The sequence below is a fragment of the Drosophila willistoni genome (assembly GCF_018902025.1).
Source record: "Drosophila willistoni isolate 14030-0811.24 chromosome 2R unlocalized genomic scaffold, UCI_dwil_1.1 Seg167, whole genome shotgun sequence".
Classification (NCBI taxonomy): domain Eukaryota; kingdom Metazoa; phylum Arthropoda; class Insecta; order Diptera; family Drosophilidae; genus Drosophila; species Drosophila willistoni.
The window spans coordinates 14,638,577-14,654,068 of NW_025814050.1; the positions used below are offsets into that span (position 1 = coordinate 14,638,577).

At 33.6% G+C, this 15,492-nt stretch overlaps 1 protein-coding gene across 2 annotated transcripts in view; it reads right to left on the minus strand.

Annotated features, from left to right (window-relative positions):
- Positions 1-863: 863 nt before the first annotated feature.
- The window catches only part of LOC6642002 (probable nuclear hormone receptor HR38), a 42,531-nt gene continuing 27,902 nt past the window's right edge, over positions 864-15,492 (minus strand). The window contains exons 1-5 of one of the 2 annotated variants that reach the window (XM_002064972.4): positions 11,561-11,580; positions 5,715-6,103; positions 2,971-4,221; positions 1,632-2,739; positions 864-1,555 (exon numbers count right to left, since the gene is read on the minus strand). In XM_002064972.4, the coding sequence (XP_002065008.1) occupies positions 1,299-1,555; positions 1,632-2,739; positions 2,971-4,221; positions 5,715-5,735 (2,637 nt within the window). In that variant the 5' untranslated portion in view covers positions 5,736-6,103; positions 11,561-11,580 and the 3' untranslated portion in view covers positions 864-1,298. Of the gene's footprint in view, positions 1,556-1,631; positions 2,740-2,970; positions 4,222-5,714; positions 6,104-11,560; positions 11,581-15,492 lie in introns of those variants that run through there. The other variant, XM_023175978.2, reaches the window with a different exon arrangement.

Below are 15,492 nucleotides of genomic sequence, written 5' to 3' on the forward strand. Positions count from 1 at the left end.
AAAGAACTCATTTGGAGTAGCTATGTAAATAAAGGTTTTTTTTTGTTTTTCGTTTCGTTTAGAACGTTCTAACTACATACATATATAGAAAAGTTATAGGATCAAAGAATACTTAACTTTAACATTAGATGCTATTTATATGGTAGTTATATAATTAATATATATATATATATTTATTTTCTTAAATTTTAAGTTTTTGTGTATTTGTGTGCAGCTCTCTGTGTCAGACACAAATCACATAAAGGTACTTAAACTCTCATTGTGCACTGAATAGTGCAATTTGAAAACATGAACTAAGTAATCTATTATCTATAAATATGTACATATAATATGTGTATATATGTATTAACTAACCTACATCTAAATTCTAGAGCTTGACATCAACAGAAATACTTTGTTTTGGGACAAGTGTTTGTTTTTTTATTTTAGTTTTTAATGATATGATAAACTGAAAGTATCAAATTGAATTGTTTATGAAATTTTGAAATGTTTGTTTTTCCATTATTCCAAAGGATCTAGGTTCTAGGAATGTGAAATTATGGGAATTCGCCCCTTAAAGTATGCAAAGAGCTACCATTTTATAGTTTTAAACAAATATAGAACGATATAAAGCATTGCATATCCACAGGATATTCCAAAAGTTCTGTATTTGTTGCCCATTGCATACTTTATGGGGCAATATTTCCTTCATTTCACATGCTTTGTGCAGAACTTAGTTTACATTGTTTTTTTTTTTTTTGTATTCTCTCGATGTAAGTGGGCACGACACATTTTAAAATTACATTTAATTCTATATGATGTTTTATGCTTAAAAACAATTGACTAGAAGTTAGCTAAAGGCAAGAGTAATAGTTGATCAAACAAAACCAAAGAAAAAAGTAAATCCACAAAACAAAAAAGGGGAATTTCTATTGATTACATATGCGTGCCTATTGATTTTGACAGTTGAAATTAAACAATTTAACAATTAACGTCAACAAGTTGAGAATTTTAGACGCTGACAAGTCACGGAATGGCCAGTTACCGAGTGTGGCTTAAATATTCATGTGGGTAATTATGTATATTTAGGGTAGAGGGGGAGGAAAGGAAGGGTTGGATATGGTTTTCGCCTGGCCAGCTAGGACATTAACTATATATGTATACTACTACTTGCACTTGATATTATATTGGTTGTTGTGTTTTGTTTTCATGAGATTTATTTTTATTAAACTCTTACTTACATAAATAGTACTTAGATTAATGTGTTTTTTTTTTCAAGGAAGCAACGTTTTATTTAATTTTTCTATGTTTGTATGTCCTTAGAAGGGCAATGTGGTAACAAACATGTTTTCAATTAGAGCTGGAGCTGGCACTAGATCTTCTAGTTTCAAATAGAAGATTCGTTGAAGCCCTTGGACACTTAGGGAACGTAATTCGGGTAATTTGCCCAATAGACGACTGAAGTAATGTTGTTTCTTTTGAGCTTCGGCATTATAAGTGACATGATCACGGAGACTACCAATGATTTTCATTTGCAGTTGTTCAACCTTTTTGGGTTCGCGTAGGCCATGACGTTCTGTGAGATATACAAAGAAAAATATAAATGATAAATCAAGTTTAGATGATGGTTTTTCTAGGCTTTCAACACTTACCAGTTATCAAGGTAAGAGCACAAAGGCAGGCAAATGCCGATATGTCTATTTCGAGATTATCTAGACTACGACTGAACTCCATGATATCATTTAGCCAATCGCCGAACGATCTTTGGCACTGATTCCGATGTAGTACGATGCCATTGCAGAAGATCAATTTGGTGTCATCGCTACGCGCCCGATAGGAGAGACGTAAAACGAAGAGCTCCAGTAATGCAGATTGGAATAGCAATTCCTGATCCTCGTGTGTGAGATCCATGTAGCCGGGAATTTTCTCGGCAAATTGTTTGATGACATCCACTGAACTGGTTAACAGCTGATAGAATTGTTGTATCTTCTCGGCCTCACTCATTGAGGGTTCCTCATAGTGCGAATAATCCAAGCAGGATTGATCCGGTGTAGTATCCACATGACTACGCACAAGAGCCGTGATAAGGGAAATTGGCGGCGACGGTGGTGATTCTTGTGGTGACTTGGGCTTGGAGGGCAGTCGACCACGTCGACCCTTAAGCGAATCGGTACGAACCACCTCCTTCACCATGCCGACAACCAAACACTTTTGAAAACGACAGAACTGACAGCGATTGCGTCGTCTCTTGTCCACCGGGCAATTCTTGTCGGCCAAGCACACATATTTTGAACCCTTTTGAACGGTCCGCTTGAAGAATCCTTTGCAGCCCTCACAGGTACGTACGCCGTAGTGTTGACAGGCTGCCGTATCGCCGCACACGGCACACAACTGAGAGGTCGATTGGAGTAGTCGTCCCGCTTGTAGATCCGTGCCAGCTGCACTGGCCGGTGAACTGGCTGTCGAGTTTGGCGCCGAACCCAATTGTAGGGCATGGGCATGAGCATGTCGCTGGCCCAGCGATAATTTGGCCAGTTTGGGACTCTGGGCTGTGGCAATAATTGCACTGCCAGATGAGCCACCGCAACCAGGCGACACTGTTCGTTGAATGGGCAACGAGGCGCGACGCACTGGCGGTCCAACCGATGTGATATTGGCAGCGGCGGCAGCAGCGGCCACCGCTGCGGTAGCTGCCTCCAATTCGGATATGGTGGGAAATGTGGGCAAGGAGTAGCGTTCGCCATTTAGCGAATTGTAGTTCTGCAAGTGATAGAGAATAGAAAAATAAAGAACCATGCGAAAATGTGAGAAATTTCACCCCAAAAGTATGCAATAAACCGTCAAAGAGTTAATTCTTTGCGTTTTAGAACCAATTTTAAGAATGTCCTCTAATTAAAAATTGTTTTCATTGCAAATATAAACTTCTTAGACTGCCAATTGCATACTTTAGGGGTAAATTTTCTTCTTTTTTAGTTTTTGGGTTCTACTTACATGTTGTTGATAGTTTTGCTGCTGCTGCTGTTGACCATAGAAGCTATCGGCTGATGTCACACCATTATATTCATAGAGTGAACTGGCCGAGGAGCTGGGTGAGAGATTCGAAGTGGCATTAATGGCATTGAAATGGCCATGATAATTGTAGCTGCTGCTCGAGCTGCTATTATTTGTATTGTTGTTGTTGTTGTTGTTGCTATTACTGGCACTAGGATGCGGCATATGAGATTGGTTTTGAGATTGCTGCGCTTGAGTTTGGGTCTGCAGCGTATGCAGCTGCTGCAATTGTCCCTGATTGGTATTGGTATTCCAGCCAGACATCACCTCGGCGGGACTTGTTAGTGGAAAACAATCATCGTCCATTTTCAATGTTAACACTTGATCAGTGGGCGTGGCAGCAGCCGTTGAGGAGGAGGAAGCCTGTTGTGGGCTACTGCCACTGCTGCTATTATATTTAAGAGAGTAAGTCTCCTGAAAGCTGGGCAGGCTGCTGCCACACGAGAGTGGACCCCCAATTGGTGAGAATAATTGGAGTTGCACAGGTGAAGTGGCCTGCTGTTGTTGTTGGTGGTGCGATTGTTGTTGTTGCTGTTGCTGCTGCTGCTGTTGGGCGTGATGAGCAATGGCCGGATCACTGCTGGAACGTAAACTTAGCAAACACAATTGCTGATCCTGTTGATCGGCAGATGAGTTTAGCTGCTGTTCTGGTATGGAGGAGAGACGCTTATCGCGCAGGCAAGTCAATTTGGTGAGATTCTCGATGGAACTGGTGATATCCTCAGTGCTGCCCAGCAGAGAAGCGGCACCACCACCACCTGCTCCTGCTCCCTGGGTATCGGTAAAACTGGCTGTAGAATGTTCTAAAACTGGTGACAGTTGGGAATTATTCGAGTCGGAGGGAAAAAAGAGATCCGAGAAGAGTTCACTATGCGACACGGCAGCGTCTGTCAGATTGCTGATCAACTGATCCTCCTCATGGGAGAGCAGGGATTCGGTTTTTAACAAGTGATGGGATTGTAAATTAAGCAGCTGCGGCTGCTCCTCCTCCTGATGATGTTGTTGTTGCTGATGTGACTGTTCCTGCTGCTGCTGTTGTTGTTGCTGTTGTTGCTGCTGGTGTATGTGGTGATGATGGTGATGATGATGATGATGATGCTGGTGTCCTATGGCTGACGTTGTGGTTGTTGTCGTCGACGACGCAGTTTGGGTGGAGAAATTATCAAACGGAGAAAGTGAACTAAAGGAGCTCTGCAATATAAGACAGTCCAAAGAAGACTGTTAGTTAGTAGCCAAAAACAAAAACTCAAGTGCTTAAATTTCTAACTAAACACGGGGTGGAGTCCTCATACAAATCACTGACATGCGCATTTCAAAACGGCAATCCTATTGGCTCGCATCGCCATTATCATCAACCCTTGGAAATCAAATGATGTTTTTCTAATTGGTTATGGTGCAAAATATATTGCCAAAACATAGCTAAACGATTTCCCTTCAATTAGATGTCTATTGTGGTTGTTACGGGTATTTAATAAAGGGGGTTGTAACACCTCACAATAGATAATTAACAATTTCATTTGTTTGCTAGTTTTGCATATTTCAAATCTTCATGGACAAGATGTTTGCAAAAAATATTAACAGAAGAACCATAAATATTTAAAGATTCAAATTTTCATATTATTCTTTTTAATTTTTATGACACTTTCTCATTAAACTGATCCTATAACTGGAGTTCTTTTTCTGCATATTTTTTAAATTCACTATTATTTAGGCCCTTAGCAACTGAATTACTGGATTTCTTACTTCTTTAGGAGATAAATAACTCAATTTTATATGTAAAGCAACTGTTCTCAATATTTTGAAATGTTTGAACTTTTTTTTGAGAATGACTAACAATAAGACTTAATGTTAAAGGAAACTTAAATCCTCTGAAGATCCGATAAAGTCCAATATTTATATATGTTTTGAGAAAACGAAATATACATACATTTGTTTTATGTTTTAGGTTTGGACAAATTTTCAAAAAGTCAAGAAATGAGTTGAATATTTGAACATTTTTAAAGTAAATAAAATTTCTCAAGATTTTTAAATCAAGTCTAAGGGGTAAAATCATTTATTTTTCAAAAATTTTTTGAGTGAGAATCATGGAGACAAGATCACAAGAAAGAAATTCTTTTTACCACTATTTACTTCAATGAAAATTATATTTTCGTTTAGAAAAGTTTTTCATAATTGAGATATAAGAAAGAAAAACCAAAAAAAGGTTAATAAAAAATATTTATATAAGTATTAATATTTTATCAAGCTTCGAAATTTAAAAAGAATAGACTTTACTACACTAAAATAACACCATTAGAAAATAGAATGCCTTAAAATTTTGTTAAAATATTAGTAACTAAGTATGTAAATTACTTTTCATTGTAAGTCTTTAAACAATTTGACTATCAATTGTTTTATACCTTGTACATATATACTAAAACTGCCTACAATGGATATCTCAGACAAGCAATGTTTCTTAATAAAGCTTTCAACAACAAGTTTAAACACACTAATCGAGAGAATTTTATGATCAAGTTTAATTAAAGTTTGGTATTTCTTATGCAATAATGATGACTTAATAACATTTGCATAGTTGGCTCTACTTAACAATGTTGGCTAATTTTAGAAAGGTTTTTTTTTTTGTTTTGTTTTAACTAATTAGAAATTTTCTAAGAAATTTTCATCTTAAATTTCGATCAACTTACATTGGGCTGCAAAAGTAACATGCTTGTTGTCGCTTGGTTATTAAGCCTAACTTGGCTATGTTTTATATTGTTTGTTGTTGTTGTTGTTGTTGCTGTCGCTGTTGTTGCCGCAGCAGCTGTTGCTGATGTTGCTATAAATGTTGCTGCCTGAGTTACTCCTGCTGTGTGTGTACTCAATGTAACAGCAATTGTTGTTGCTGCTGTTGTTGGTGTTGTCGCTGTTGGGCTGTTGGTGGTGGTACAAGCTACTGAAGTTGTTGCTGCTGTCGCTGTTGCTGTTGTTGTTGCTGCTGCTGTTTTCACGCTTTTCAATTTGCTAGCTGTATATCGTGGATTTGGCTCAGCGAGTTTGGCTTTATGTGGCTCACTTGATGTGGTTATGGCTGCACCTGCAAGGATACAAAAACAAAACAAAAATCATATTATTGTTAAGAACGGTTTTTTGTTTTTGAATGTCAAATGTTTAGTTAAATTGCCTCTAGGGTATACTTTATGCTAAATGGTTGGTGAAATGCCAAAATCATAATAATAATAATAATATCAAAATGAAGTAAAAATATTCCCCAATCTAAGCTACTGTCTTGCACAAAAAGATGAAGATTCATAAGGCGATGGTGTTGCTGGTGTTGGTGGCGCAATTGTCTTGCGTTCCACACGCAAACCCACCATATCGAATGTCTTAATTAGAAATGCTCAATCCTCCAGTCTCTTCTTCTACTGGCCATATAAGACACCTCGCTCAACTGCTGCCCAATTGTGCACTGTGCTGAGGGGTTAGGCATGAGGCAAGATCACGAAGAAAACAACGAGGATCACATCTCCATCTTGGTTAATGCTGCACATAAAATGTAATAAATTGTCATGTTGTTGTCCGTTGTCGTTTGTGGCACGTTGTGGGTGCTTAGTGGTCGTTTTTTTTTTCTTGGTTGGTTGGAGAAATAAGACTCTTTAGCATTGCTTTCATTAAAATAAATTTTATGGCTTATTCGCTATTGCCAAAATCTTCAGAAGGGTTACACTCGAAGAAAATTTACTTGAAAGTATCTAAAATTTGGGACAAAGTATATCAATTTTGTTTCATATCCTTCAAGCGCTTCAATGTCCTAGAAATTAGTCTGAATTTGGAAATATTTTCGTTTCAACTTAAACATTTTACTAAAATCTTTCATATAAAACTTTTAAAATTTGCAAAAGAAACCTTACAATTTTACAATATTTCTTTTTAAGTTCATTGGAAAGATAATAGTTTTACATGGAAAACATCTTGAATATATTATTTATTTAGTTAAATATAAGAAATCACAAGGATAAGCCTATATTTTATAATATCAAACATAGTTCTAATAAAATTTACCATATCAATTTCCAATGACTTTTCATAAAATGTGGTGAAACAAATTAACAACAATTTACATGTAGTTAATTGTTAATTGTCTCTGTCTTGGTTGTCATATCACCATCAAATTAATCACCTCAACTGTCAGCAAAATCTATTAGCCATAAATTATTATTATTATTATTATTATTATTATTGTTGTTGTTATGTGCCCCTCTAAAAACCCATTCCATTATACATATTTCACACATATCTACTCGTATTTCTCTTCAATGCACTTTTGTCTTGACTTCTGGCCGGTTGACTTTTTTGACACTTTGTTTCTTATTTCGTTTTTTATCTGCAAGAATTAGTTATAAACTGGCGTCTTAGTTGACGCCAAAGTTAAGACAAAATATCTATGGAAAAAAAAACCTTCAAGATTTTTGTTATTTCCTAACATGTCGTTGATTTTGACAAATTAATAAATAATTTTGTGCTGTTGTTGTTGTTGCTGCTGCTGCTGCCGCTGCTGTCTGTTTTTTTTTTTTACAACAGAAAAAAACGTGGACAAAGTTCACAGGGGGCAACGATAAATATAAAAAAAAACCAAAAGCAAAAAATAAATCATAAAAAAATTATTGATATAAACATAAGCAGATAATTTATAAATAGTCATGTAATTTTTCCATGACAAAGAACAACTGAAATTTGTATAAAATTATTGCGAAATCATTTTGAAATATCAAACCTAGATCTAAGCAGATTTGGGTTTAAATTTACGTTTCAAAAAATTTTAGTAAGTAGTAAACATTATACAGAGTTTTTATTTCTACAAAGTTGATTTAATTTTCATTTATCTACGAAAATGGTACAAAAGATGAAAACAAAGAAAAATTAATTTCAAAAAATTCTTAAAAACTCTTGAAAAGATTTAAAAAACTGTAACTGTCAAATTTTAAGCGATTTTCGAATGTGATATCTAGTTGTAATGCTCCTATATTCAATTTTGAACTGAATTATAAATTAGCTAATTAACAAGGTATCCTTTCAAGGGAGAAGAGAAAAATGAACACCAAAAAACAAAAAACAACAATTTGGACAATTTGAAGTTTTGAGTATTTGAAAATGTATGGGTTTATTTGTATTAATGTCTTTCAATTTGCCTTAAAATCTCAAGAATCGAATTTTTTGTACATTTTTCTATCATTATTTTTTCAAAAGTAGTGTCGAAATTAATGTTTTAAAATGTCGTAAAGATCAAAGCCATATAGAAACATTCTGAAGTTTGAAATTTTTTTGAAATTGTCCAAAATACAGCTTTTTAAAAGAACCATTATCCTTGGCAGTCGATTTTGATTGAAATTCATCAATGCTCTAACTTTCACACTGAAAAGTTATCTTGGTTAACTTATATTTAGGATTTCATCTGGCATTGGTTTCAATAGAGAATGAATGTTTTAAATGTTGTACATCGAAGTTTATTTTCAATTAGTTGGAATAAATTGAGTCTTAGTCTGGTCCGTGTAATTAATTTATTTAAATATATTTAAACAATTTGAGGTCAACATTTTGTTTAATTCAAAAGACACGAATAAACAGTTTGATAGTATTTAATTTTTTTTTGCAATTAAACTGAAAGTTGTTGGTCATTAAATGTAAAGTTTCAAATTTGTTAAGTTTCCATAAAGAATAAGAAAACGAAAAAAAAAACTTCTTAACAACATATCGAATGCATACCAAAACGCATAACTTTGCCTTTTATTGATTATTAAAATGCTGCATTTGGTAAGAACAACAACAACAAAAACAGAAACACTGAACAAATAATGAAAATCAATGAACATTGCTAGCGCCTCCCCATTTGGAGTCATCGAGTCGTCTCCAAAAAGTCACAAAGGCAACTTTGGCAGTGACAAATATTCATAATATGTTTTTTGGCGGTAAAACTTTGAGTTTTAAAACGCATACCAAGAAGTGTTCTTTAAAGGCAAAAAAGACAAAAAACTATGTCAAATTTTCAAATGCCTGTGTAACCATTGTAAGGCATTTATATCTACGTATGCAAATGCGGACGCAATCTTTACGAATCTTTAGTTTAAATTGCCCATACCAATGGATGGATGGTTGGATGGATGGATGATATAACCAAAACTCAACCATACCCACACACATATACACACACACACATACACACATACAGCATAGACTTCTCGTAGACGTCTTCACTAGGCAATTAGCTTGGACGCAGACAATGGAAAGAAAAAGGCTTGAAGTCGTTGCGATTGCATAAATCAATCAAATTGTCTCTCACTCGAGCACCATTGAGTAATAGATCCAATTTCGATATGAATTTACGTTTGGAGTGCAATGAGGATGGGGGATGAGTACTGAAAATTGGGTTTTATTCTTCAGTTTCGTTTGTTTTTTTTTTGTATTTCTTCTTTAGATTTTGCACAACTTTAAATATCAACCCCATTACCCATTGCCCATTAAGCAACAACAACAACAACAACAGCAACTACAGAAACAACAATGGGCAACAATTGATGAAAATCGACAATTAATAGTGAAAGTCTAAACAAGTACGAGGAACGATTCAACGAACGGCCTCATCATCATCGTCATCATCATTAACATCATCTAAAAAGGTACGTATAGTCTGCAGGAAGTTTTTGTTATTTCTTCTTCTTCTCCATGTTCATCATTATCATCTTCTTTTTTCTATTATTTTTTTCTCTTTTTACCGGCTCTCTTCTCCTATGTCTATTAGGCCAAAACGTCTTCGTCTGGAAGTTTGTCGCTGTTCGTGGATTTCAAAGGCGATACCATCGAAGCCGCCGCCACAACTGCCGCCACAGTCATAGCCACAGTAAACCTGTAAAAATGACTAACTCCTTTGGCCCAAGACGAACCTGAAACCCATTTGTATACTTCTCACAAAACTTCACACGAAATGACTGCAGTTTCGTGTATATATATAGAGAGGAGAGCGTGACCACATTTTAATCTGCAAGAGTTCCATTGAATATCTATTACTATCTCCAGCTTGGAAAACTTCTTCAAGACGAACATGCTTTTCTCTCATGATTCTAAAAAAAACAAGAACATTCCAAAAATGATTGAGCTAAGGACCTAGAACATAAGTTTCTCAAGGCTTAGACTAGATTTTAAGAACACATTGTTTTCGATTTATCCTAAGCCTATTCGGTATTAAAGTATCTGAGAATTCTTGTATTTCAATAATATTTAAAGATTTTCCTAGTTGAAAAGATGGAAAAAGAGAAATCATTGGCCAATCAATGAGAATCAAATCTATTTGAAGTGCTTACCTAACAGTCCATACTTAAAAAAATCCTTTATATACTTATTAATTTTGTCATCAACTTATTGCTTGAAAATTACTTATATTAAGTTGTCAAAGATGAGTATTTAGATGTCTAATATTTGTTGATTCGAATATATATGCATAAATCCAATTTATCCTGGTTGATCAGTTCATTCAGTTGCGAAAAATATTGGGAATTTGGCTTTTAGTGTATCATTTTTCAGTCTAATACTTTAAATATTTAAACCTTAAAACTAGGAACTGCAATAGTTAATTTATATGTCAACGTTAGTTTTTCTCAAAATTATACTTTTAAGGTATGACTAAATTAATTGATAGCCTCACAAAGTTAAAATCACATTTGAGTTTCCTCCACAATTTTTTACAAAAGTTTCTTTAAAAATTAATTTTTGATTGAAACACAAACATTGGATCGGCAAAAAAAATTTAATTTAATCACAAAGTTAAAATCATATTTGAGTTTTTTCCAACATTTTTTTTTATAAATTTCTTTAAAAATTAATTTTTGATCGGAAACTTACATTTGAGTACCTATCATTTTAATGAATTTTCTACAGTCTTTATTAAAAACTAGTCCTAAATCTACATCGAATAAGATCCTAAATGTGTTTTATTATTAAAGATTATGATCTATTATTTAATTTTTAGCAATTCTTAATTAAAACTAAACCCCAATTAATATTCTGAATCTAATTAATTAAATTACATGCTAGTATCCAGGACTATTTACTACTATAGTTATTAAAAAATACATTTAAGTATATATTTTTAAAAAGAAACTCCAAAAAGTTCAACAAAGACCACGAAAAAAAGTCCAAACCTCAGCTGTAGTTCATTTTGTCAACTCTTCTTTAAAACAAAATAATCTTTTATTGCAATGTTGGTTTATATGAGATGCATTTATCTGCATATATAATATCACGCTGTCATCTCTGAGTACAGCTTCATCTCATTGTCGTTGCACCCACTGACTCAATGACTGAGTGCCTTGCCAAAAACGAGCCAAAAAAAAAAGAAAAACAACCTGGCCTGACCTGTGCGCGTTGTAAACCCCTGAGACGACGACTGCAACGATGGCAAAACCATACTCGCATTACCATTTCTTTGGGTCACTGCACATAGTTTTTTTTTTTTGGGGTTTTTTTTTTATATATTTCTTTTTTTAGGTCTTTTTTTGGTTACCTCCTTGCAGTTTGTCTGTCAATTTCGGCAGATGCATACATATGTCCATGTCCATGTTGATGCCAGGCAGTTCGCAGTTCAAAGTACACAAGTCTTGGACCTGGAGCATGAACAAAGCAAGTTGCCAAATAATATGTATTAACGATATTATATAAAAAAAAAAAAAACAAAAAGAAAAAAAATTAGCAATCTTATGTAATGACCAAAAAACACGAGAAGAGTCGAGAAGCAAGGGAAACGGCTTTTCATAGCCATTATAATAAATTTGTTAACGAGCTTAGATTGTAAATGAAAATAAAGAGAGGAAAACTTTACGACAACAACAAGCTAACGAGAAAATATAAACCTTTCCTCCCCGATGTCCCAAATGTTGCCCCTCTGCCCACCCCAAAAAAAACAAATAGACATCACAATTAGAAACATGCGAATTCCCAAAAACCGAAGAAATCCTCAATCCACCATCCATTGCTCCCTGAAGATGCAACCGATGGCGTATGGAACCCAACCCAAATAATTTTTAGCTGACTTAAGGCTGCTTTGAGCCATAAAGACAATGGCACATTGTAATCTTAAATGTTTATCGCGCACTCTTCCCGGTAGCATTTTTGGCAGTAGCCCACGGTAGTTTTTTTTCTTTCGATTTTTGGTTGCCGCTACAATAGTTTCTCGATGAATTGCTTTCTAAATGACTGGAGGCCAAAAATGGAATGATATTTCATATTGATCTGATGGCATTGTTTTTTTTTTTTTGTTTTTTTCGTATGCCTTTTCTATTATCTATATTTTTATTTGACCTGGTGGCTCACACAGAAAGGGAGCGCTTATTGATAAAAATTGAATTGACTGAATACAAAAGCAAAATATCCATAACTTTTTTAAATGTGGGAGTAAAAAACAAAAAAGAAAACAAATATTTGATCAATATAGCCTAAGGAAATATGGATCATTGTTAGAGTTCCAGGAAAAGCTTCTCTTTCTGATCAAAGATGGGAGACAACATTCCTTTGAGTCTCCAATAAAGAGTAAATTAAGTAGTTTATGCAGTAAAGTTTAAATATTTATGTTATAACTTTTTCTTCTCTTTATAAACAAGGATGTTCTTCATACTTTTTGGATTTTTTACCTTTGTATAGGTACAATAAATTGGCTAGCAGACAGAAAGTTAAAAAGTTCGAAATGTTTTTTAATTCAATTTGTTTTTGAAGGAAAATCAGAAGAAATATCAACTTTATGTGTTTTCAAGCATATATGTTGGAATGGGTCTTTTTGGACTACTATAACGTATAGAAATCGACCAAGGATTATATGCCATAAAACCATAAGATAAAAGGAAACTATAATGAAAAATAAAGAAGAGAAGAATCTCTCTGAAATAATTTATGAAGAAAATTAGTTCGACTCTACAAAAAAGCTTTATTTGTTAAGAGATAGAGGTCTTGATTAAGTTTCCTACATAAAGGACATGACTTGTATTTATGTATATTGAGACACAGAAGAAGAATTTAAAACAATATAAAAGACTTTAATGAGAAAGAAGGCAAGAGGATATATTAACTTCAAGTAAAATTTGCCTTAATTACATAGAAAATCTTCTAGAAATATCCATTACCCCATTATCATGAGTTAATATTACAAATTGAAGAGAATTCTTAAATAATGAATGACACTTTGTTTAACATTGATTGATCACATGATATAAAGATAAGCCAATTCATTTTAAATTTTCTCATCATTTAAATTAAACAATATTTAAGCATCTTAAAAAAAAACACAAAAAATTCCCAAGATAAACTGGTTAAGTTTAAATTGCTGATTCCCAAGATAAACTGGCCAAGTTTAAATTGCTGGTCTTAGCCTTATTTTGCGTTGAATTCTGAGTCTTAAGAATAATTACAGATTTTCCCAATTATTCTACCACTTAATCAATTAAAATTTGCTTATTTATTCATATGATTAATAGTCATAATTTTCCAACTAAATCTAAGAGATTAATCATTATTATGGCACTTTTGAAAAAATATAAAAAAAATGTGAGTTTTACTAGATGCTTTTTTTTTGTTATAAAAAGGTAATGCCAATACCTTGACATAAAATAATGTATAAGAATTTTGCTGAAGGGCAGCATCAAGGATTGTCACATGAAAACAAAATTATTTATATTACTCAATAGTTACAAACAAAATAACTGATAATAATAATATGTATGTATGTATGTATATATGTATTTTTATTGAGAATCGAAAAAAATGTTAATTGAAAACTATTTAGACATCTTCTTTTCTTCATGCCGTTCTGCCATAAATCAAATGGAAACTGGCCATTATACGACCAAGCAGATCTCGTATTAATCTTGGCAATCAGCAACACACACACACACAGAAATATATCTATTAAAACCCAATATATATATATACAATTAAATGCAACCAAAAGTTAAAACAAAAAACTGTGTCAGCAATGTCTTAATAAAATGTATAAAAACTTATAGATGAAAAAAAAAAAAACTAAAAATAAAACAACAAGCGCATGTGGATTTTTATCAAGAACTATAAAATGTTTGCAGCCAAAGGTCAATGAAGTTGAACATGGAAAGTGTTTGGCTTTAAACTATCGAGATGACAGCAACAACAACAACAGCAACAACAGCAACAACAACAATAGCAACATCATTACTCACAAAAAAATAAGCACTATAAAACATAAAAATTGTACAAAGAATTTCAACTAAAAAAAAAACATTGTCTCTTTATATACCTACAAATAAATCTCTTTGCGCCACTTTGAATGCTAAGTAAACCAAAATCGAAACCACATGGACAAAAAAAAAAAACAAAATTCAACTAACCAGCCAACCAAAAAACAACGTCATCGTTTTTTAATCGTTGCAAATCATCGAAGGCCATCTTGGACATTTCGGACCTGAGCCATCCAAAACGGATTGAAGTCACTTTTTTTTTACCTGTCTGAGCGCATCTTAACCAGTTGAATCTCTGCTTCTGCTGCTGCTGTGTGTGTGTTCGTGTGTGTGTTTATATGTGAATGGATATTGGCCAATACACTTTATACATTTTGGCTTTGGCACTTGTCATCGGGTCAGTCTGAGGGGCTTCAGCCTGTCCCGCTGTCTCTGTAGTTCATTATGCAAAAAGTGGATTCATAAAACGATATATACTTAGATATATATATATATATTTATATATAAAGGTAGAAAGAGAAGGAACTGCATCATTTGATCTGACCAAAAAAAATTTGCATGAAATTCTAATAAAAGATTTGCCGTTTAGGTGTTAGCCACATAGAGAGTCAGTCGGACAGTCAGACAAATGCAGATGCCTTTCAGCCAAACTGTAAACTGGTTTAATTGAAATGTTATATCATCTCTGCCCAGTTGGCCAAAGAATGCGAAGAGGAGCAAGTTAGCAAGTTTTTTAGAATTTACAAAAGAAAACGATCAGCATGAAATTTCGAAAGCTAAAATAAAGAAAAATTGAAATTGTTTTTAATCAAAAACATAAACCAGACTTAGCCAAAGACCACTTGACAACCAAAAAGAAATGAGTGAAATATTTATAAAATTTCATCAGAAAAATTCATAATTTTAGATTTTTATTATCAATTATATTCAATTATACTAAAGACAAACCCAAAAAACCGCAAGTTCTTTAATCTAAGTCATAGAGTTTAACAATTTAGCTGGGAAGACTAATCCATAGAATACAGGATAATTATTAACAAGTACAGACCATCACAGGAAGAGATAAAGAACCATTTATTATTTTAAGGCTTTTCGTAAGAAACACAAATTACTATCAATAGAAAATTTCTACAGATAAAAAGAATGACGAAACGAATTTGAGATTAGTATTATTGGGAGAAATGTGCCCCCTACAGTATGCAATAGGCAGACGAAGTTTTAATTATTACTTTTACAA